The 17,247-nt window shown below is 47.0% G+C and overlaps 7 protein-coding genes across 7 annotated transcripts; 2 read left to right on the plus strand and 5 right to left on the minus strand.

Moving 5' to 3' along the window:
- Window positions 1-174: 174 nt before the first annotated feature.
- On the minus strand, window positions 175-1,797 carry GGI43DRAFT_428319 (lactonase family protein). Its single transcript, XM_083208943.1, has one exon. The coding sequence runs from the start codon at window positions 1,369-1,371 to the stop codon at window positions 235-237; it is 1,137 nt and encodes a 378-aa protein (XP_083059583.1). The 5' UTR covers window positions 1,372-1,797; the 3' UTR covers window positions 175-234.
- Window positions 1,798-2,377: 580 nt separating this feature from the next.
- On the plus strand, window positions 2,378-3,502 carry GGI43DRAFT_82030 (glutathione S-transferase family protein). Its single transcript, XM_083210360.1, has 3 exons — window positions 2,378-2,457; window positions 2,546-2,654; window positions 2,709-3,502. The coding sequence occupies exons 1-3, from the start codon at window positions 2,446-2,448 to the stop codon at window positions 3,446-3,448; spliced, it is 861 nt and encodes a 286-aa protein (XP_083059584.1). The 5' UTR covers window positions 2,378-2,445; the 3' UTR covers window positions 3,449-3,502.
- A 593-nt stretch (window positions 3,503-4,095) lies between these two features.
- On the minus strand, window positions 4,096-4,732 carry GGI43DRAFT_384920 (uncharacterized protein; the record flags this gene model as incomplete). The annotated part of the gene is made up of 2 exons (XM_083203581.1): window positions 4,096-4,356; window positions 4,433-4,732. 2 exons carry the CDS (start codon window positions 4,730-4,732, stop codon window positions 4,096-4,098), a joined length of 561 nt encoding a protein of 186 aa, XP_083059585.1.
- A 1,130-nt stretch (window positions 4,733-5,862) lies between these two features.
- Window positions 5,863-6,641, plus strand: GGI43DRAFT_408187 (uncharacterized protein). The gene is made up of 2 exons (XM_083206329.1): window positions 5,863-6,395; window positions 6,451-6,641. The coding sequence occupies exons 1-2, from the start codon at window positions 6,097-6,099 to the stop codon at window positions 6,605-6,607; spliced, it is 456 nt and encodes a 151-aa protein (XP_083059586.1). The 5' UTR covers window positions 5,863-6,096; the 3' UTR covers window positions 6,608-6,641.
- A 289-nt stretch (window positions 6,642-6,930) lies between these two features.
- Window positions 6,931-9,290, minus strand: GGI43DRAFT_384921 (uncharacterized protein; the record flags this gene model as incomplete). The annotated part of the gene is made up of 2 exons (XM_083203582.1): window positions 6,931-8,980; window positions 9,040-9,290. 2 exons carry the CDS (start codon window positions 9,288-9,290, stop codon window positions 6,931-6,933), a joined length of 2,301 nt encoding a protein of 766 aa, XP_083059587.1.
- A 3,444-nt stretch (window positions 9,291-12,734) lies between these two features.
- On the minus strand, window positions 12,735-13,553 carry GGI43DRAFT_384922 (uncharacterized protein; the record flags this gene model as incomplete). Its single annotated transcript, XM_083203583.1, has 2 exons — window positions 12,735-13,397; window positions 13,452-13,553. 2 exons carry the CDS (start codon window positions 13,551-13,553, stop codon window positions 12,735-12,737), a joined length of 765 nt encoding a protein of 254 aa, XP_083059588.1.
- A 1,524-nt stretch (window positions 13,554-15,077) lies between these two features.
- Window positions 15,078-17,027, minus strand: GGI43DRAFT_423635 (glutamate--ammonia ligase; the record flags this gene model as incomplete). The annotated part of the gene is made up of 6 exons (XM_083208269.1): window positions 15,078-15,604; window positions 15,665-15,747; window positions 15,808-16,148; window positions 16,753-16,842; window positions 16,921-16,956; window positions 17,025-17,027. 6 exons carry the CDS (start codon window positions 17,025-17,027, stop codon window positions 15,078-15,080), a joined length of 1,080 nt encoding a protein of 359 aa, XP_083059589.1.
- Window positions 17,028-17,247: the final 220 nt, after the last annotated feature.

The raw sequence follows: 17,247 nt of genomic DNA on the forward strand, positions 1-17,247 counted from the left end.
GCGTTTTGAGAAAAAAACTATATTGAATTAACTCCCGCTCTATCTTTCCATGATCCAAATAGTATGAAAATATTAATCTAAAGAAGAATTATGCATAGGGAGTGTACTGCCACACTCCAGCAAAGATGCAATCTATCTGCTGACCACCATCTTCACCTCCATTTATAGTACGCCCCTTGCGTTAGTTTCCCTTACAATTTAAGGTAAATGGTCCCATGCATATGCGTTCCGCGCTTAGTATGCAGCCAGGCCAGAGGCACCATCACCAACAGGGATACCCTGTCCCGCACCAAAAGAGTTGCTAAGTACCTGGAGAGAACCGTCCTTCTGGATCATCCAGCCGGAAATAGCACCGCCACCACGCTGGAGGTTGTACAGGAATTGGCCATCGGCGCTAAGAGCAAGATCGACGGGCTCGGTGCCATCGCCGGGGTTAGCAGCAACCTCCTTGATGAGAGTTGCGGTGCCGTTCGCAGCAATGCTGTAGCTAGAGATGGCGTGGGTGATGAAGCTGGCAGTGTAGGCGAACTTCTCATCGGGAGTCACAATAACCCAGCAGCCATCAGTCTGCAGATTTCTCTCAGACTTGGTGATGGGCTTCAAGAGGGGGTTCTCATCGACCTTGTCAAGGAGGTATGTTGACAGGCCAGCGTTGTTAAGGGCAGGAAGACCAGACTCGACAACATAGAGTCTGTTAGACTTGCCCCAGACGGCTCCAAAGGGACGGAGACCGTTGGATGCGTAAGTGGTTTCCAGGACGGCCTCGCCGTTGGCAGCCACTGAGAATTGGTCGATGGTGCTACCGACCTTGTTGGTGACGATGAGGGTGCGGGCGTCAGGGGAAAAGGCGACAGTGCCAGGAACACCAATGGGAGTGCTGGTAGCAATGGTGGAGTTGGTAATAGGTGTAAGCAAGCCAGTCTTCTCGTTTCTCTGGAAGCCAAAGATGCCTGTTGAGGCAACAGAGCCGTCCATGACATAGGCAAATCCGTTGCTGCTCAGGGAAATAGACAGGGGCTGATCACCAGCATAGATACACTGGATCTTCTTAAGGCCAGAGCCGCTGACGGAGTACACGGTAACATCATCGCTGGCCGGGTTCACGGCATAGAGGAACTTCTTGTCAGCACTGAGCTGAAGACCACCCTGAGAGTCGAAGTCGACGCCCTGGCCGTGGCCACCGGTGGGGTATTCGCCAGTCTTGGTCAATTTGCCATCGGTACCTCGGGAGAAAGCAATGACTGCGTTGTTGACGGCGTTGGTCAGTGCGAAGACTGCACCGTTGGTGTTTCGGGAGTCAACGTTGCTGGGAGCAGCGAGGACAGTAGAGAGACCAGTGAGGCCGACGGAAGCAAGAGTAGAGAACTTCATCTTGATTGAATTATTATTAATAAAGAAGCTGTAAAAGCGACTGGAGGATTATTATTAAAGATATTTGAAGGTTGTCGGAAAGGTGGATGTGAGGAGGAGTGTTGATCGGTGGATGATGAGGCAAAAGAGAGCAGTTGAAGAGAATCATCGTCACTATTATATACTTTACATGACGCCTTACAATCTTTAAAAAAACTATTCATCTGACTGAATTCCATCATGTTGAGATCAACATCTTACCAACATCCAAGTCATCGTCAGCATCAGTGGAGTCTGGGTACCTGAGCAAGTAAGGCTGAGGCTGAGCCCCAAGCCCAAGAATCGTGGAGTATATTTGGCCTTGAAAACAATGCTAATTCCACATCTTGATTCCACCACCCAAGCTGGCGGTAAGCACCTGGCTGGTCATTTTTGGGAATATTCCCCCTTTCAGAATTTCCTATTTTGGCACCTATTGCTGTGCTTTGCCCGCACCAACTCGGACGAGGACTGGGCTCCTGGGCTAGTAAGCTTGTAAACAAAGAATAGCCCGAACCCGCAGCCATCAGCACTCAATGAATTTAGGACATCTTTTTTTACCAGCCACCTGAGGCTGTTTCATGTCAAACAGCTATATCACTGGGTTGTGCTGTGCAAGCCACTCAGCACGAGCTATGTCGGCATAAATGGTAGTGCTGGGATCTGCAAGGGACCTACGATTCCAATTTCTATGTGTCACGCTTATTCATCGTGCAAATGCTCCATTTGGCTGCAACTGTAGCGCCAAATTTCCTTATTCGAGCTAGAGTATATCTTCGATTTTCCTCAAGGTCTCCAGAGTTGCTAAGCAGCGTTCAAGTTTATGCAGCTTTGGGAGATAGATTGAGCCTTTTTAGGTTGGTAGGGTAATCAATGCGCGACATTAAATGTATGCGCTTTTGTCAGCGAAATTTAGCAACAGACGTATATAAAGCTCGATCATGTTCAACGGGATAGCTTCAACCTAACACTCGCTTCCGTCGGTAACGCTAACAAAAGCCGACAAACAGGCAAAATAGACTTTTATCCCACTTAACCGTAACTCTCTGCGGAGCCATGGCGTCCAAGGTATGCATAATCCTAATAATAGGCCGCCTTTAATTTCACTTGGGAGCAAGTCCGCGCGCTAACGGACTATTCTTTCACTATTTTTCAGTTTACCGTCTATACATGTGGTGGCTCGCAGTGGGCCCAGGTGTCCCATCTCGCATTGGCGGAAAAAGGCATCGTGGAGAACGAGTATGATGTCAAGGATGTTGATCTATGTAAGACCTAGGCCCCCCGACTAGGCGCAAAATAGTAACATTTGGAATCATTAGTCGCTGCCGACAATTTCAACCCGGAATACTTGAAAGTGAACCCTAACGGCACCGTCCCCAGCATTACTTCGCCTTCATTGGAAAAGAACATCATCGAAAGCGTAGATGTCGTCAGGTGGATTGATGGACTGAAGGGAGAGCGAACCTTGGTGCCCTCAGATGCCGCTGCCAAGAGCAAGGCGCAGGCTATTATTGATCTTGTCCATTCATACGATGGCAGGACCGATACCGTCCTCTTCAATGCTCGAAACGATGAAGAGATGAATGCTAAGAGAAACTCTGGGTTCAAGGATTACCTGGTGAACCGCCAAAACAGGCTCATTAAGGAGAAGGAGGCCAACCCAGGCCATCCGTTCTATGAACCCAAGATCCTCGATAATGGATCCCTTGCCAAGTTCTACACTGAACCTATTGGAGAGGAGCATAAGCAGTTTTACAAGGAGACTGAAGAAGCCCTGAGGATATGGGCTAGAGAGCTGGAGCGGCTGGACTCTCTCCTGGTCCTACCATATGCAGTAGGCGATTCTGTCACTGAGGCTGACATTCACGTCACCACCTGGTTGGCTCACGCAATGTGGGGAGCCGGCTCGGATACGACCCAGATTCAGAACTTTGACACCCTGGAGACTCTGATCCAAAAGTCCGCTCCTAACTTCAAGTTTGGTAAGAAGACCAGGGAATGGTGGGCTAATATTACCGCCACGGACTCTTTCAAAAAGGTTTTCCCGCAACTGCATTAATAAAGCGTTGAAATTAGGAGGACATCAATGACGATAGAACGTCAGCAATGTTAGCAATGTTTGAGAAATAAATACCCTTGCTGTATAAATTCCACTAGGAAGTCTTAGAAGCGTCGTTATTCCTGGCATGTATTTGAAAGAAGAAATAAAAATAGTCCCCCCTAATGTTAATAGTCGAGCAAGTCCTAAGAGCAGCTACTTCAATCTTCCAGGATCCCGCCTGTTCTGTCGAACGTGTTTTGTATTCAAAGTAATCACCGCCAAGAAAAATATTCATCTTGTCCAACGAGTCAGGAACAAACAGTAAAGCCCTACTGTGGGCTGAGATAATCGCGTTCCGGTATGAGGCGATATAGGTAGTACTAGTATATTTGATCTAACAGAAGTGCGTTAATATCCAAGATCCTTGATGACTAGGGGAAATCTGGGTAGCCTACTTTGTTGTGGTCAGGGCGTCGGCGTCTGCAAGATGGCTTCCCAACTAGCCGCTTGTTGAGCTAGTTTAGACGTCATAATATAGTAGCATCACTTATATTTGAAGTAAGCACCAAATATAGCCGGAACGATGTTGAAGCAATGCGCCGTATCGAGATCACACCGTATTCCGAATATAGAAAAAGCATATTTCCTATTATAGTGTACTTTTTTCAACGTCCTGAACTATTCTCGGATGGACCGGCATTTTCACCATCTTCATCATCTTCATCTTCATCTCCATCTTCATCTTCTCTCCCCTCTTCCTCCTCTTCTTCTTCTTCTTCCTGAATCGGAGAGAGAGCTCTCCTTAGAAATTTTGAAGGGAAGGGAGGTTCCTGAGAGGGAGGAATATTGTCAACTCCAGGAACGGCACATATTAAAGCCGTTTGGCTTTTGTTGTGGAGAGAATCATCATCAAGGGAGCTCGAATCCTATTTTCAAAGAAAATAAAGTATTAGCTAACCGAGATCGAGGGAAATAGACTACTCGAGATGATTCAAAACCAACTAGAGATTCAATTGGATCAGCGGCAGCCTCCAAATTCAGGCCACAAATCCCGGCCTCTAGGTCAGGCTGAGGGCTATCCTCGATATCGGCCTGATTCCAGACCAGCTGAGAGAGGGGAGAGGGGGGATGCAGCCTTCTGCCGGGGGTGAGAAGCTCGGTGTGCTCTTTCTCCAGCTTTTTGACTCCCTTGAGCGTGTTCCCAAGGCGAACGATTGCCGCGGCGCTCTCGTTTGTGAGGCCGTAGAACTGCACCTCCGCCTCCACCTCCTCTTCGGTCTTGGGTCTTCTTGGCTGGGACATTTCTTTTTATATTGGTGTTCGGAGAGATGGACGTAGGGAGCAATTGGTGATACTATGCCACTTGGAAAACTATGAACAATGACAGGTAGGAAAGCAGTGAACGCCTGTATCAAAAAACGACACGCTGCATGACAGCTGTCAGAAAATCGTCGGAACACGTCCATGCCTTGGTCGTCGCGCAACGCGTTATATTCTCATTCTTGTATAACTACGTAATATTCACTGCACCAGATTCATGTCGTCAATGGATAGTTTTAGTAGAAAGTGAAAGGAGTCAAGATTCATCTCTTGAGCTCGTTTTGGCGATCATTTCTTCCGTATCCTAGCCGCTTTTCTCGGGGGAGTGTTTTCACTTGAACAGTTGTGTTCTAACGTCTAGCAAAAAAGTTGAGTGAAATTCCAGGACGATGTTGAGTGGCATGGTGAAGTTACCTTCAGACTTGATAGCGGTATCGTGGGTAATGATGGCTAAGTCGCCACTTGGTAAATACCATATTCAGGGACATCAACTTCCTTTCAAGCACCTATTTATAGCAAAACATTCCTTTAAAATATAGTAGAAGCAGTAGAAGCAGTAGAAGCAGCAAAAGTAGTAGAAGTGGTACCGGGTAGTTCAGTAGCGATGAAAGAAGAATTGAACATCAGGAATACAGTCTAGCCAGGATCATAGCTTTTCACAGAGGAAAACACAATTGTTACAATCAATCTTATTCCCTATCTATTGTGTTGTGCATATATAGCTTCCTCTTTACACTTATACTTCATGTTGGAAATGCTGGCTTGGTACATGCTAGTACAAGTATATACCTCTTAAAATGACAAAAGCTTAAAATTGACGAGGAATATAGCCGCCGCTTTAGTTCTTTTTAGTAACTTTAAGTAGTGTGGAAAGAATAGGACCCACAGCTTCCGCTCTGACCGTGCGCATTATTTTGGCAGTACTTGTCACCCATCAATAAGGTACAATTATGTCTTCAAACCACGTGACTCTAGTCATCTAAATAAGCTTGATAAGGCAAATTATTGTTTTTAATCAAGCAGGCTACAGCCACAATCAAATTTGGGGCTGCATTAGTCTCTAAATGCGAGAGCTAGAATGTCACACTCCATTATGCATCATTAATTAAGTCTTCAAAATCGTGAATAGCTTCATCAATAATATCGCAGATGTACTTCTAGATGTAAACTTAACAGCATTGAGAGCAATGGCTTGCTCACGTGATTGTACGGCAGAGTGGGGATGGAAGGACAAAGAAAGTGATGGAAGGCGATTGAAAGGTGGTGCTAAGGACTGGCGCTCGTTGTAGCCCTTTGAGCGAACTTGCCAGAAGCGACGAGAATCGCCTTAGAATGCAGCAGCAGTCATGAGTCAAAGTGATAATTGGCCAAGTGATGATGATGATACCAGCGACTCTCAAAGCTGTCATATCCTTCCCTCTGATAGTGATGACTCTCCGCTGACAGCCCCAGTCTCAAAGAGCCGCCTGAGACCTGCAGGGAAAGCCCCTGCCCATGTGCCCCCCGCTGCCGAGGATCTAGATACGTCGGACGAAGAAGAGCCAGAATCTACGATACCATATAATGTCGAATGGAAATTATCTATAAACCATAGAAAACGTGCAGGCCAATCAGAATTGGACATTGTAGAATCGCCACAAAAGTTCTGGCGGCGTGTGTTAGAACCGAAATTAGCCAAAGAGATAGCGAAGAAGCCTTGCCAGGCTGACAGGACGACAGTTGTGCTGTCCACCACTCACCGTGGCACTCCCCCTATCACAAGGGATTTCGAAGAACTTGATATTGATTGGCCATCTGTCAAGAAACAGCTCCAGGAATGGAATGAGCTACCCAGTAAAAGCAAGAGTCGAAATGTGACAACTGTTATAGTTATGAGCGTAAATAGCTTCCTCTTTAAAACACACTGCGAAACTGTAGACTGTCTCCACATAGTGTTAATTACTAAGATTATATACAGTATACATCCACTCTGATTCATTCACTTTTGGCCGAGTATTTCCTCGCATCCGAGGACTCAACGCAGCGTTGTCTCCTTGGTCATACTTATAATTCCTATCTTTTAAATATTCCAGGTTTGGTATTATATTAATATGTAAAATTTCCCTTAAAGTTCTGCGGCCCGGTTTCTGCTTATCATATCAGCCCTGTGCACCGTATGTTGCCGCGAGGTCCGCCATGCTCTAGATTGTATCTGGATGCTTTTCCCCAAGAACCTCCCGTTGGAGATCTAATGCCTGCTTATAAATCCCTTCAGCCTCATCATATTGGCCCTGTGCATGGTATATTCTCGCGAGGGATGCCATACTCTGGATCGTATCTGGATGCTTTTCCCCAAGCACCTCCCGTTGGAGATCTAATGCCTGCTTATAAATCCCTACAGCCTTATCATATCGGCCCTGTGCATGGTATATTGTCGCAAGGTCCGCTATATTTTGGATTGTATCTGGATGCTTCTCCCCAAGAACCTCCTGTCGGAGATTTAATGCCTGCTTATAAATCCCTTCAGCCTTATCATATTGGCCCTGTGCACTATATGTTGTCGCGAGGGATGCCATACTCCTAATTGTATCTGGATGCTTCTCCCCAAGCAACTCCCGTTGGAGATCTAATGCCTGCTTTTTTATCCCTTCAGCCTCATTATATCGGCCCTGTGCACTGTATGTTGTTGCGAGGTTCGCCATACTCCAGATCGTATCTGGATGCTTCTCTCCAAGAACCTCCCGTCGGAGATCTAATATCTGCTTTTTTATCCCTTCAGCCTTATTATATCGGCCCTGTGCACCGTATGTCGTCGCGAGGGACGCCATACTCCTAATCGTATCTGGATGCTTCTCCCCAAGCAACTCCCGTTGGAGATCTAATGTCTGCTTATAAATCCCTTCAGCCTTATCATATCGGCCCTGTGCATGGTATGTTGCTGCAAGGTCTGCTATACTCTGGATCGTATATGGATGTTTCTCCCCAAGCACCTCTCGTCGGAGATGTAATACCCTCCGGTCAACTGGCTCCCTCTCTCTCCACCGCCCCCGATCATATAGAAAACCCGATACTCTGCTGAGTAATATTGATGTTTTAACCTCCTTCTTGCTGATCTCTGCCCACTCTCCTACCCGTATAGCATGAGTCATATACTTCTCGCATCGTGCCCATGATTTTTTCTCTGGTACCGGAAACAAATCATCCACTATCTGCAGAGCCATACTCGAGTAGTATACCTCTCCATTCTCCGGCCTGTTCTGCCCAGTTATGATCTTGCCTAAGGTCATCTCTATTCGCTCTTGAGCCCACAGCCCATATCGAACTGCTTCCTGTATAAGTTTATGCATCTCATAGCTCCGTAAACCTCCCTCTCCCCGATGCATATCAAGAAATGAAAACTCCACTAGTCGCATAACGGCCCGCTGAACCTCAAGCTCGGGAACCTGCTCAGCCTTATCCTCGTCACCAACGTTATACTGCCTAGCTGCCACTATTAACTCATGGGGTATATCTTGGCTGTCTAGGTATGCAATCACGTGGAGAATCCGGTAGGATAGCTCGCTTTCCTCTCGAATTCGCTCTGTCGAGATCTTCCACGTCTCAAGCACGCTATTCGACACCTCCGGCCGCCGATGCCGATCAAAATCATTTATCTTAAGCAGGTCCCATCGACTCGAGCCTTGCATCAAGAGGTTTAAGTATTCTTTAATCGTCATCGATGTCCGCCGTATGTATGCCCCAGCCTGCGAGACCGCCAATGGAAGTCGCTGTAGCTCTTCTAGAAGTCGATCGATGCCTGCATCTTCCACAGCCGACTTATCACCTCTAGCTGCTGCTAGAAGAGTTGTCGCCTCATCCCTTGTCATGGGTGGAACCTTGATGTCTTGACTCGGGCCGACAAGCGTGCCTCTGATATGTGCATCACGGCTCGTCCATAATATTGTCCCTTGTGGCCCTCGAGGGATGTACCTAGAAAGACTCTCATTCGTCCCTTCTGTACAGCCCACTCCAAATAGCTCTAGATTATCAGCATTATCGAGGATGATTACCCATCGCGACTGTGCTTCAATGCTGCTGCGCACCGCATCAAGCAGATCTGACCCATCGAGCCTCTCATCAACCCCAAGCTTCTTCCCAATTATCTCATAGTCGGTTATAAAAGTCGCTTCGCTGTCGGCATGCACCCAGAAGACACAGCATTGACTATCATCGCACCGTCGATACGCATAATCAAGCGCAATCTGTGTTTTACTGCTTTTATTAATACCTTTACTCTCGCTAAGGCGGAAGAATTAGCTAAAGGGGCTTACCCTGAACCTCCTAAGCCCCAAAGCGCAGCGCTATAGAACCCTGGCGTTTGTGGTAAAAGCTTGTCTAGCTTATTGATAAGATCCTTACGATGGACGAGATCTTCGTTGCGGGGATATGGAATGACACGGACAACTTTGGCACGGGCCGGCAGGTGGGGCAGGTGGAGGTGGACATTGCCCTGGTAGATGCGAGTGTTGTCGCCGAACTGACTATTGATGATATCGCGCTGCTCGTGTCCCGAAGCCGCCATCATGAAAACCGCTCAGCTTGAGGCTTGAGATGAGGAACTAAACTATGGTGTCAAGTAAAGAGGGGTTAGCATAGACGCGGATAGGTGAGAAAATATCGAACCAACACAACCAACCCAGCCTACCTTAGCTTCTCACGTGATAATATACTACAATACAAAACTTGCCATCGCTTACATCAAACTTCCCTTATTCTCACAGCTATACTCCGTAACCTGCATGATGGCTCCCCTCCAGCCTCCCGCCAACCGTACACACTTTCATATTGCCATCATTTGCGCTTTTATTCGTCGAATAGGTCAGTAAATACAGTTATTCAAGACCGGGGAAGACCGTGATCGAATCCACCGCGCACATCATTCTCATTAAGGTGGCAGGTGCTGGAGCCTAGGATAAAGTTCCGTGTATCGTTGCGAAGCGCATCTGCGACTATGCAGATAGCCACAAGAATAAAGGCTAGTAAGACTTTGCGGCAGCTACTTCTGCATCTGTCACGAGGGTCATTGTTAGGCGATATGTAGTCCGTGACGGGGATTGGGGTTCAACCCGAAGTCAATGGTATGACCTCATCTCATCCTGTTGTTCTTCTATATTTAAACATAAACAAATGAGTTAAAAGCGACAAGCAAGTGAAAATATTTCGTCTGGCTCTTTGGGAGGCAGTACTTGAATCAACCAGGATATACAAAGGGAGACGTAACATTTCAACTCGCTTAAAGGTCTGATCTATTACTATGCACTCTATAATCAGGCAATTATTATAACAACAATTACTTAACTCCTCCTAGTATTTTTATGTAGACTATTATGTAAAAGCAGCGAGAAATTGCAGCCGCTAGATGCAGCTTATTGCAGACCCCAAATTAAGCGTGGCGAGATATCCAAGCTTAGATGAAAGATGCCCCCTAATTTTATGGGTTGGGAAGGGTAAGTAGTTTTATTGCCAGCGCTTATGGCAAAGTACTGGGTGCTCTGCTCGCACTGTCACTATGGGGCAGTGACCACTTACGTAACCGTATACTTCTGTATACTTAAGTATACATTTTGAAATTGGCCAATAACGGCCTTAGCGGCGCCGCAATCTGCCTAAATTATAGATCCAATTTTGGCCTTTAAGCGACAAACGAAGTACATAAATATACCTGGAAGTATCCCAGATGAGCTTAAAAGAGAAGAGTGTGTGTGTGGAGAGGAAGCAACTTATGCTCATAACAGTACAATTACGTTTTCTTACACATATATTAACGCTAACAAGCCCGCCAAGGAGGCCGCAACAGCTGAGCAGCATGGGGAAATAGAAGCCAGAATTGGAGACGGGACCGTTCTAACCCAAGGAGCGTGCATTAGGAAGGCATATTTTCTAATGCGTTGCCCCGGCCTGCCGTGTACTAAAGGTGACCATTGCTGGCAGTATGAGCGCAGACATATTCCACTTCATCCCCATCATATCAGAATGCTTGCCGATCACCTTCAGGCAGGTAAGCCCTTAAACGGGCATGACGATGTTCCAGAGACCTTTCGTCGATTAGTATTAGACGACGAAAGAGATCAGAAAGCGAGGGAAGAGAAGGAAAGAGAGAATCAGAGACGTCGTAAGCGGGCGCGACGGGATTCTGATGACGAGATAGCCTCTCAGTGCCACTGTCAACGGCGTGCTTCAGGAGGTTATGATCCAATCCCTGAGTTAGTCTTCCCGAAGACACGACTTAAGGGTTTTGATGGGCCAAGGGAAGATTTGGTCAGGGCCTACGGTGTATGGCAGCGATGCCAAGCAACCGAGGAGCAAAAAGGGTTCTACGACCAATTGCAGCATTTGACTTTACATCACGGATATGACCTTGAAATAATCGCGCACAACGAAAAGCATATGGCCCATTTCTATTTGAAACGCGAAGTACCAGAACCCTTTGTGTGTCATTTTGTTTACAATATTATGCTATTTATTGAACAGCGACAGCAAGCAAAGAACTCGCAATAGATTTTGCGTAGTGTATTATTTTTATAATCTTACTCTTTTTTTCGTATTGGATTATTCAGGTTATTATGTGGCGTTAGGCTTTTTAATTAGACCACGTTAATACAGTCGCACACGCGATAAGCAGAGCGCATAAAAGCTCTACAAATAGAGAGTTTCAACCAGTTCTTACATTATTTAACATATATTTGAGCTTTTCTAAAATGCCCTCTAGCCATTCTCTTGCCCTTTTCACCTTGTCCTATAAGTTTAATCTGCATCCGTAGATATGACTTAAAATCGCTGCCGATAAGATCTGCGTCATCCAATACCCGGCTTCGAATATAGTTCTTAAGCGAGCCAAAGTAATATTCGATTGGGTTTAGATCTGGTGAATATGGTGGTTGCTTTTCTATTAATACGCCTGCTTCAGCGAACATCTCTTTTACCCTTGTAGAGATATCATGGAATGATGCATTATCCATAAAGACCACAGATCGCGGCTCCGGAAATCTGCCACAATATGGCAATAGCCGTTCAAGAAAGGTTTCGAATACTTGGATATATGTATGGCCCTCATACACCTCAGAGTAGATAATGCCATCGATAGTGTATGCTGGCAGGAAAGAAACCCTTTTTCCTCTATGGAATCGCTTGGTCTGCTTTGGAGTTACACCTTTTGGAGCATATCCTAATCTTGGTATCGCTATGCCACGATCATCTCCACTTTCATCGACAAATATCATTTGATTAGGCTCAAAATAGGCTCGTCTATCTAAATAATCGTCTCGCAGATCTTGGCTCTGCTCTTTCGCAATAGTAGTCGTAACTTTCTTTGACCACTTTTGTCGCTTTATGACTCTGCTGATCGTGGACCTTGATAATTTAACGCCATATTCTTTATAGAGAAAATCTGACAAAGCTTGTTGGCTTTTGCCAGAGTACTTTTGGAGATAATCCTCTATAGCAAGCCACATGTTTTCTGTGATTTTCCTCCGTCGACTGAGAGGCTTTGAGGGGGCGTCGATCGTGCCATATTGAAGAATGTTTGAGCGAGCGTTACGGATAGATCGTGTAGTGCAAGGTATGATATTGTTGGCTATCTCACTATCTTTAATATTCTCTGCACCCTGAAACTTACTTATGATGATGTCTTGGAGCTCTCTTCGCTCGATCTTAGATAGCCTAGGCGCCATTGGTGGAAGATGCAACGTCAGGGTCGCTACGTTTTCGGCGCCAGGGGCGCATCGCCACTTGTGTCCTGACGTGGCTTGCGGCGCCACTTAATTCCGAAAGTCTCTCCGCATTGTGTGAAAAGTATACAGTGTGTATAAACTAGTATTTAATACAGTGTAACGGGTTGTATATGGTAACTGTGTAATTACAAAGAGGAAGCTACTTTTGCACAAAACAATAATCCAGTATCATGAAATCTCATAATTCATCAAAGGAGAAAAAAGCAAGCCCAACCCCAACGTCTCCGTCCCCAAATTTAAGCACCCGTAAACAAATTATTACCCAAAAAGTTCTTAGCCTTCGCCATCATAGGCACCACCACGTTCGAAGTCTTGCGTCCGCCACTTTCCTGCTTGTGAGGTTGGTGAGGAGTTCTGGATTGAGGAGGACTCTTGATCTCTCCTTTACTCTTTCTCCTGTTGTTGTGCTGCTGCTTCTTGGGCGGTTCATCCTTAGCGTTGGCCCAAATGCTGCATTCTATGCCCACTTTGCGGCCCAAGCCGTTACTTTGTTTGTTGTTCTTTAAGCCGGTAGAATGGCCATTGGTAGCTTCAGGGGTCTTAGCAGCAAGAAGGCTCACGATGATCTTATCACCGGTGCCGGTGTCGGTCTCGGTTGCGGTTTGGTCGGAAACATCTGCATCGCCAACAGCGTCGACGGTTCCACTGTTGATATTCGGAGAAGGAGCAGTGTGAAAAGGGCATTCAGCTTTGCCATCCCATAGATTCTTAATGATAGCCTCGAACACCTCCTTTTCCTCTGGCATTTGGAAAGCAGTTCTGTTAAGCAGAGGTGACTCAACAAGTTCTTGCTTCGATCGACGGTCGCCAACTTCGTCTTCGCGCTTGGTGCAAGCTTCACAGCGAATGGCTTCCAAAGAGGAGATTGGGATGATCTCAGAGGAAGAAATGACTTCGAGCTTTCCGCAGGTACCAAAGAATCAGAGGCATTTTCCAATTGCTTTGTCGCAGACAATGCGCTCTTTGGCCACGTGATGGAGATTTCCGCAAGTGACAGACATTGAGTGCCTCTTCTGCGATGCGCAGATGGCAGTGGTGTGGTGCTCTTGGCACATGGTGATTGTTGAAAGAATAAAGGAATATTCTGTACAAGGGTATGTTGATTGTTGAGAATAAAGAAATATTCTGCCCAGGTGTGGCGATTGCTCCCCCAGTTACAAGGCAGCTGAAAGGAGCTGAAAGAAGCTGAAGCTGAAAGCAGTCGAGGCTCAAGATAAGATGAAGACAGGATGAGAACGAGGTCGTGGTTTATCTTGTGTGTGCCAAAAGTCTGATGATGTTGCTGGTCAAGATGATGGAAGTAGGAAGGAAAATATTCCAGAGCGGTTGTTCAAAGTGTGATATTAATAGTGCGCGCGCGTGTGTGTGTGCTTGGAGTATGTTCTGTTTGCTGTTACCTTTGACAGCTGGTCGGACAGGCTGGCGCTCATCGAAGAAGCATGAAGCTGGCGGCTTGAGAGCTTGCTCTAGCTCAGATTACTACTATTTCTAATCTTTGGCTATGTATGGTAGAAGCTTTTTTAGAAGCGCCGAGCATAAAGGCAGAATGAAACCAAAAAATGGTGCACATGGCGGCTATATTAGGTGAGAAGGTAATGAAGCAAACTATCTTCAAGAAGTGCCGTATTATACACAAGTGTTTTTAGCTCTGTTGTGTTCTCCCCAGAAGAAAAAATATATATTCAACGGTCATTTATAAACACAAGATTCCAAGTGTCCTCTTTGAGATTTGATAGGGAGAGCATCATAGAATATACATACCTTTGTCCGACGCCACTTTTAAGGCTGCGATCAGATAATTTCCAAAAATAGCCATATCAGATGCACCATCCAAAGCTCAATTCACCCCCCTGACAACTACCTTTGCTTAATAGTCAAAACATTAGACTAAACGATTCTATCTCAAGCATTAAACTATATGATCCACCTCACCATATTTAAATTTAGGCGGACAAACTTTCTCTCCCCTGACTCCCAATCTTGTAGCCGAAGTCTGCCCAAGGTCCCAGGTATGGAGTGGCTGGGACCCTTGAAACGGGTCTGATCCACACTCTCTAACTTCTCCACCAAAGAATCGAGTGCCGAGAGTATCTGGATAGGATCCCAAGTACCGGCCAGAATGACAAAGGCCAGGGTGGATACTTTATATCTACGTCAGATTTAAAACAATCACCATATTTAAACAATCACTTCAGTTCGAAGAAAGGAGAGCACTGAGCGTAGAAAGAGGGGAGAGAGTCGATCAGAGTCGGCGAGAGAGAGAGAGCGAGTCAGTCAAAGTCAGCAAGAGAGAGAGAGTTGCAGAAGTAGTCGCTAATATATTTGCAAAAATAATTCTAAGCAGCAGCATTTCTTTATGCAGAGCCGTCAAGTCTAAACGAACTTTCCCATCATTATCCCGTTACGCCGTTAAACCAGATAATTATTCTGGTTAGTCTTCCCTCGATATCATATTAAGTGTGCAGCTTCCTATCCGTAATGTTACAACTATCGCCCATGTAAAATTTTCAAATCCACATCCACCAACTCGCTATCCTTTCACCATGATTAGTCCATCAACTCATCTACAGCCGTCCCCTTTAGATCTTGCCGAAGATGGAGGTCATCAGGACCTTGGTGATTCGGTACGGGTCAGCGTTGGAGGCGGGTCGGCGATCCTCGAAGTAACCGCAGCCACGGGCAGCAGTCTCACGAGGAACACGGATGGATGTGCCACGGTTGGCGACACCCCAGCTGAACTTGTCGATGGAGCCGGTCTCGTAGTCACCAGTCAGACGGAGCTCGTTGTCCTCACCGTACTCCTTGATACACTCGTGGTGGTGGGGCTCGAGGGCCTTGATAGCCTCCTCGATGTACTTCATGCCACCCTCGGCACGCATGTCCTTGGTGGAGAAGTTGGAGTGCAGACCAGAGCCGTTCCATGGGCCCTGGATGGGCTTGGGGTGCAGGGTGACCTTGATGCCGAACTCCTCAGCAATGCGGGCAAGGAAGAAACGAGACATCCAGAGCTCGTCACCCATGTTGATGCCGACGCAAGGGCCGACCTGGAACTCCCACTGACCGGGAAGAACCTCGGCGTTGGTACCGGAGATGTTGATGCCAGCATCTGAAACTCTGATTAGCTTTTACTCAAGGGATATGTTTTTCATCAAGTTGTGTAACTTACAGAGACAGGCCTTGTAGTGGGCATCAACGACGTGGCGAAGGACAACCTTGCCAGCACCTACACCGCAGTAGTAGGGACCCTGACTGTAGGAAACGGTTAGCTCAAATTCAAACGCTGTTCAAGACATGTTTTGTATGACGTACGGAGCAGGGTAGCCGCCGACGGGCCAGCCGTAAGGCCGGTCATCCTGGCCGAGGAAAGTGTACTCCTGCTCGAGACCGAACCAGGGCTCACGCTCGGCGTTGGCCTCCATGACCTTGGCGCACTCATGGCGGTAGTTGTACTTGTTGGGGGTGCCGTCGGCGTTCCAGCACTCGGAGAGGACGATGATGTTGGGTGAACCACGGAAGGGATCAGGGTAGACGGCGCAAGGGCGCAGGTAGACGTCGGAATCGTGACCAGCAGCCTGGCCGGTTGAGGAACCGTCAAAGTTCCAGATGGGGAGATCTTCGGGAGTGTACTCCTTGTCCTTGGCATCAAGAGTCTATCATGATGAAGTCAGCAAAAATGTTCGAAATACAGGTTATAGTCGACGACAACGTCAATAACGTCACACGCGATCATTCGCGTCACCGCTCCAGTCCCTTTGGACGATCGATGGCAAACCCGACACTGGCCGAGGCATAAGTCACCAATGGTCTCATCCCCAGACAGGCGGGGTCTCCCTTATCGGGGGTGGATAGGCGCAGGCCTGAGGGAGAACGAGGGGGGCTATTTCGGGATATGGCCAAGGCAAGGCTAAGGCTAAGCTGAGACTTGGAGCGGACTAAGCACTACGCGGTGGACAAATTACACTGAGCGTCAGGCACTGCAAAATCGTAGCAGCCGACGTGCAGTGTATTCCGTCCCCCACTTGGCACCAAGGCTCCAAGACCCAATCCCAAGGCCCGCTTGGCTCCGAGCCACACAACCAAGAGCGCCAGGTGTGGCGTCATGATTGACACGCGCATAGCCAAAAGAGCGAGTCCCCAGCGATATGCGGTGGCGGGGCCTGCGGGACAAGTCGGGGCTTTGCCGGCAAGGTTGCCTTGCATGGCCAAGCAGGGACCAGGGTCGAGATAAGGAAAACGCGCTGGGAGGGAACCTACCCTTGATTTTGATCGAGTCTCGCCGCCGGCATCGATCCAGACGTACTCGGCCATGATCTTGTTCTTCTGGTCGAGCTTGAGATATTTGAGCTGTGAGGAGAAAGAAAGAGTCAGTATTGTTGTGCAATTCGCGCGGTCGGTTCAATGGGGAAAAAAAGATGGTCGTACAGTCTCTGAAGGAGACGATGAAGTCTGATTGGCAGCCTATGACGCGCAGAATGTAATTAGTAAAAGACCCTTGAATTATAGCAAGAGTAGCAACAACAACTTACCATGACAGCGGTTGTGTGGTGTTTTTTTGGTAAAATGCGAGTAAATGAAATCGAGAAATTACTCTGCAAGATTTGCGGAGAGCAAGACGATGAAGGATGGAATGTGAGAGTGTAAACTCGAGTGAGCAAGCCGGGTATTTAAATGGCAAACAAATTAAACGTGCAACCAGCTGGAATGCAATGATGGTTTTCCAAAAAGGTTTCTGTTTTCGATGCAAAGATC

The sequence above is a fragment of the Trichoderma evansii genome (assembly GCF_050947405.1).
Source record: "Trichoderma evansii strain SZMC 28006 chromosome Unknown GGI43scaffold_13, whole genome shotgun sequence".
In the NCBI taxonomy this organism is placed as follows: Eukaryota; Fungi; Ascomycota; class Sordariomycetes; order Hypocreales; family Hypocreaceae; genus Trichoderma; species Trichoderma evansii.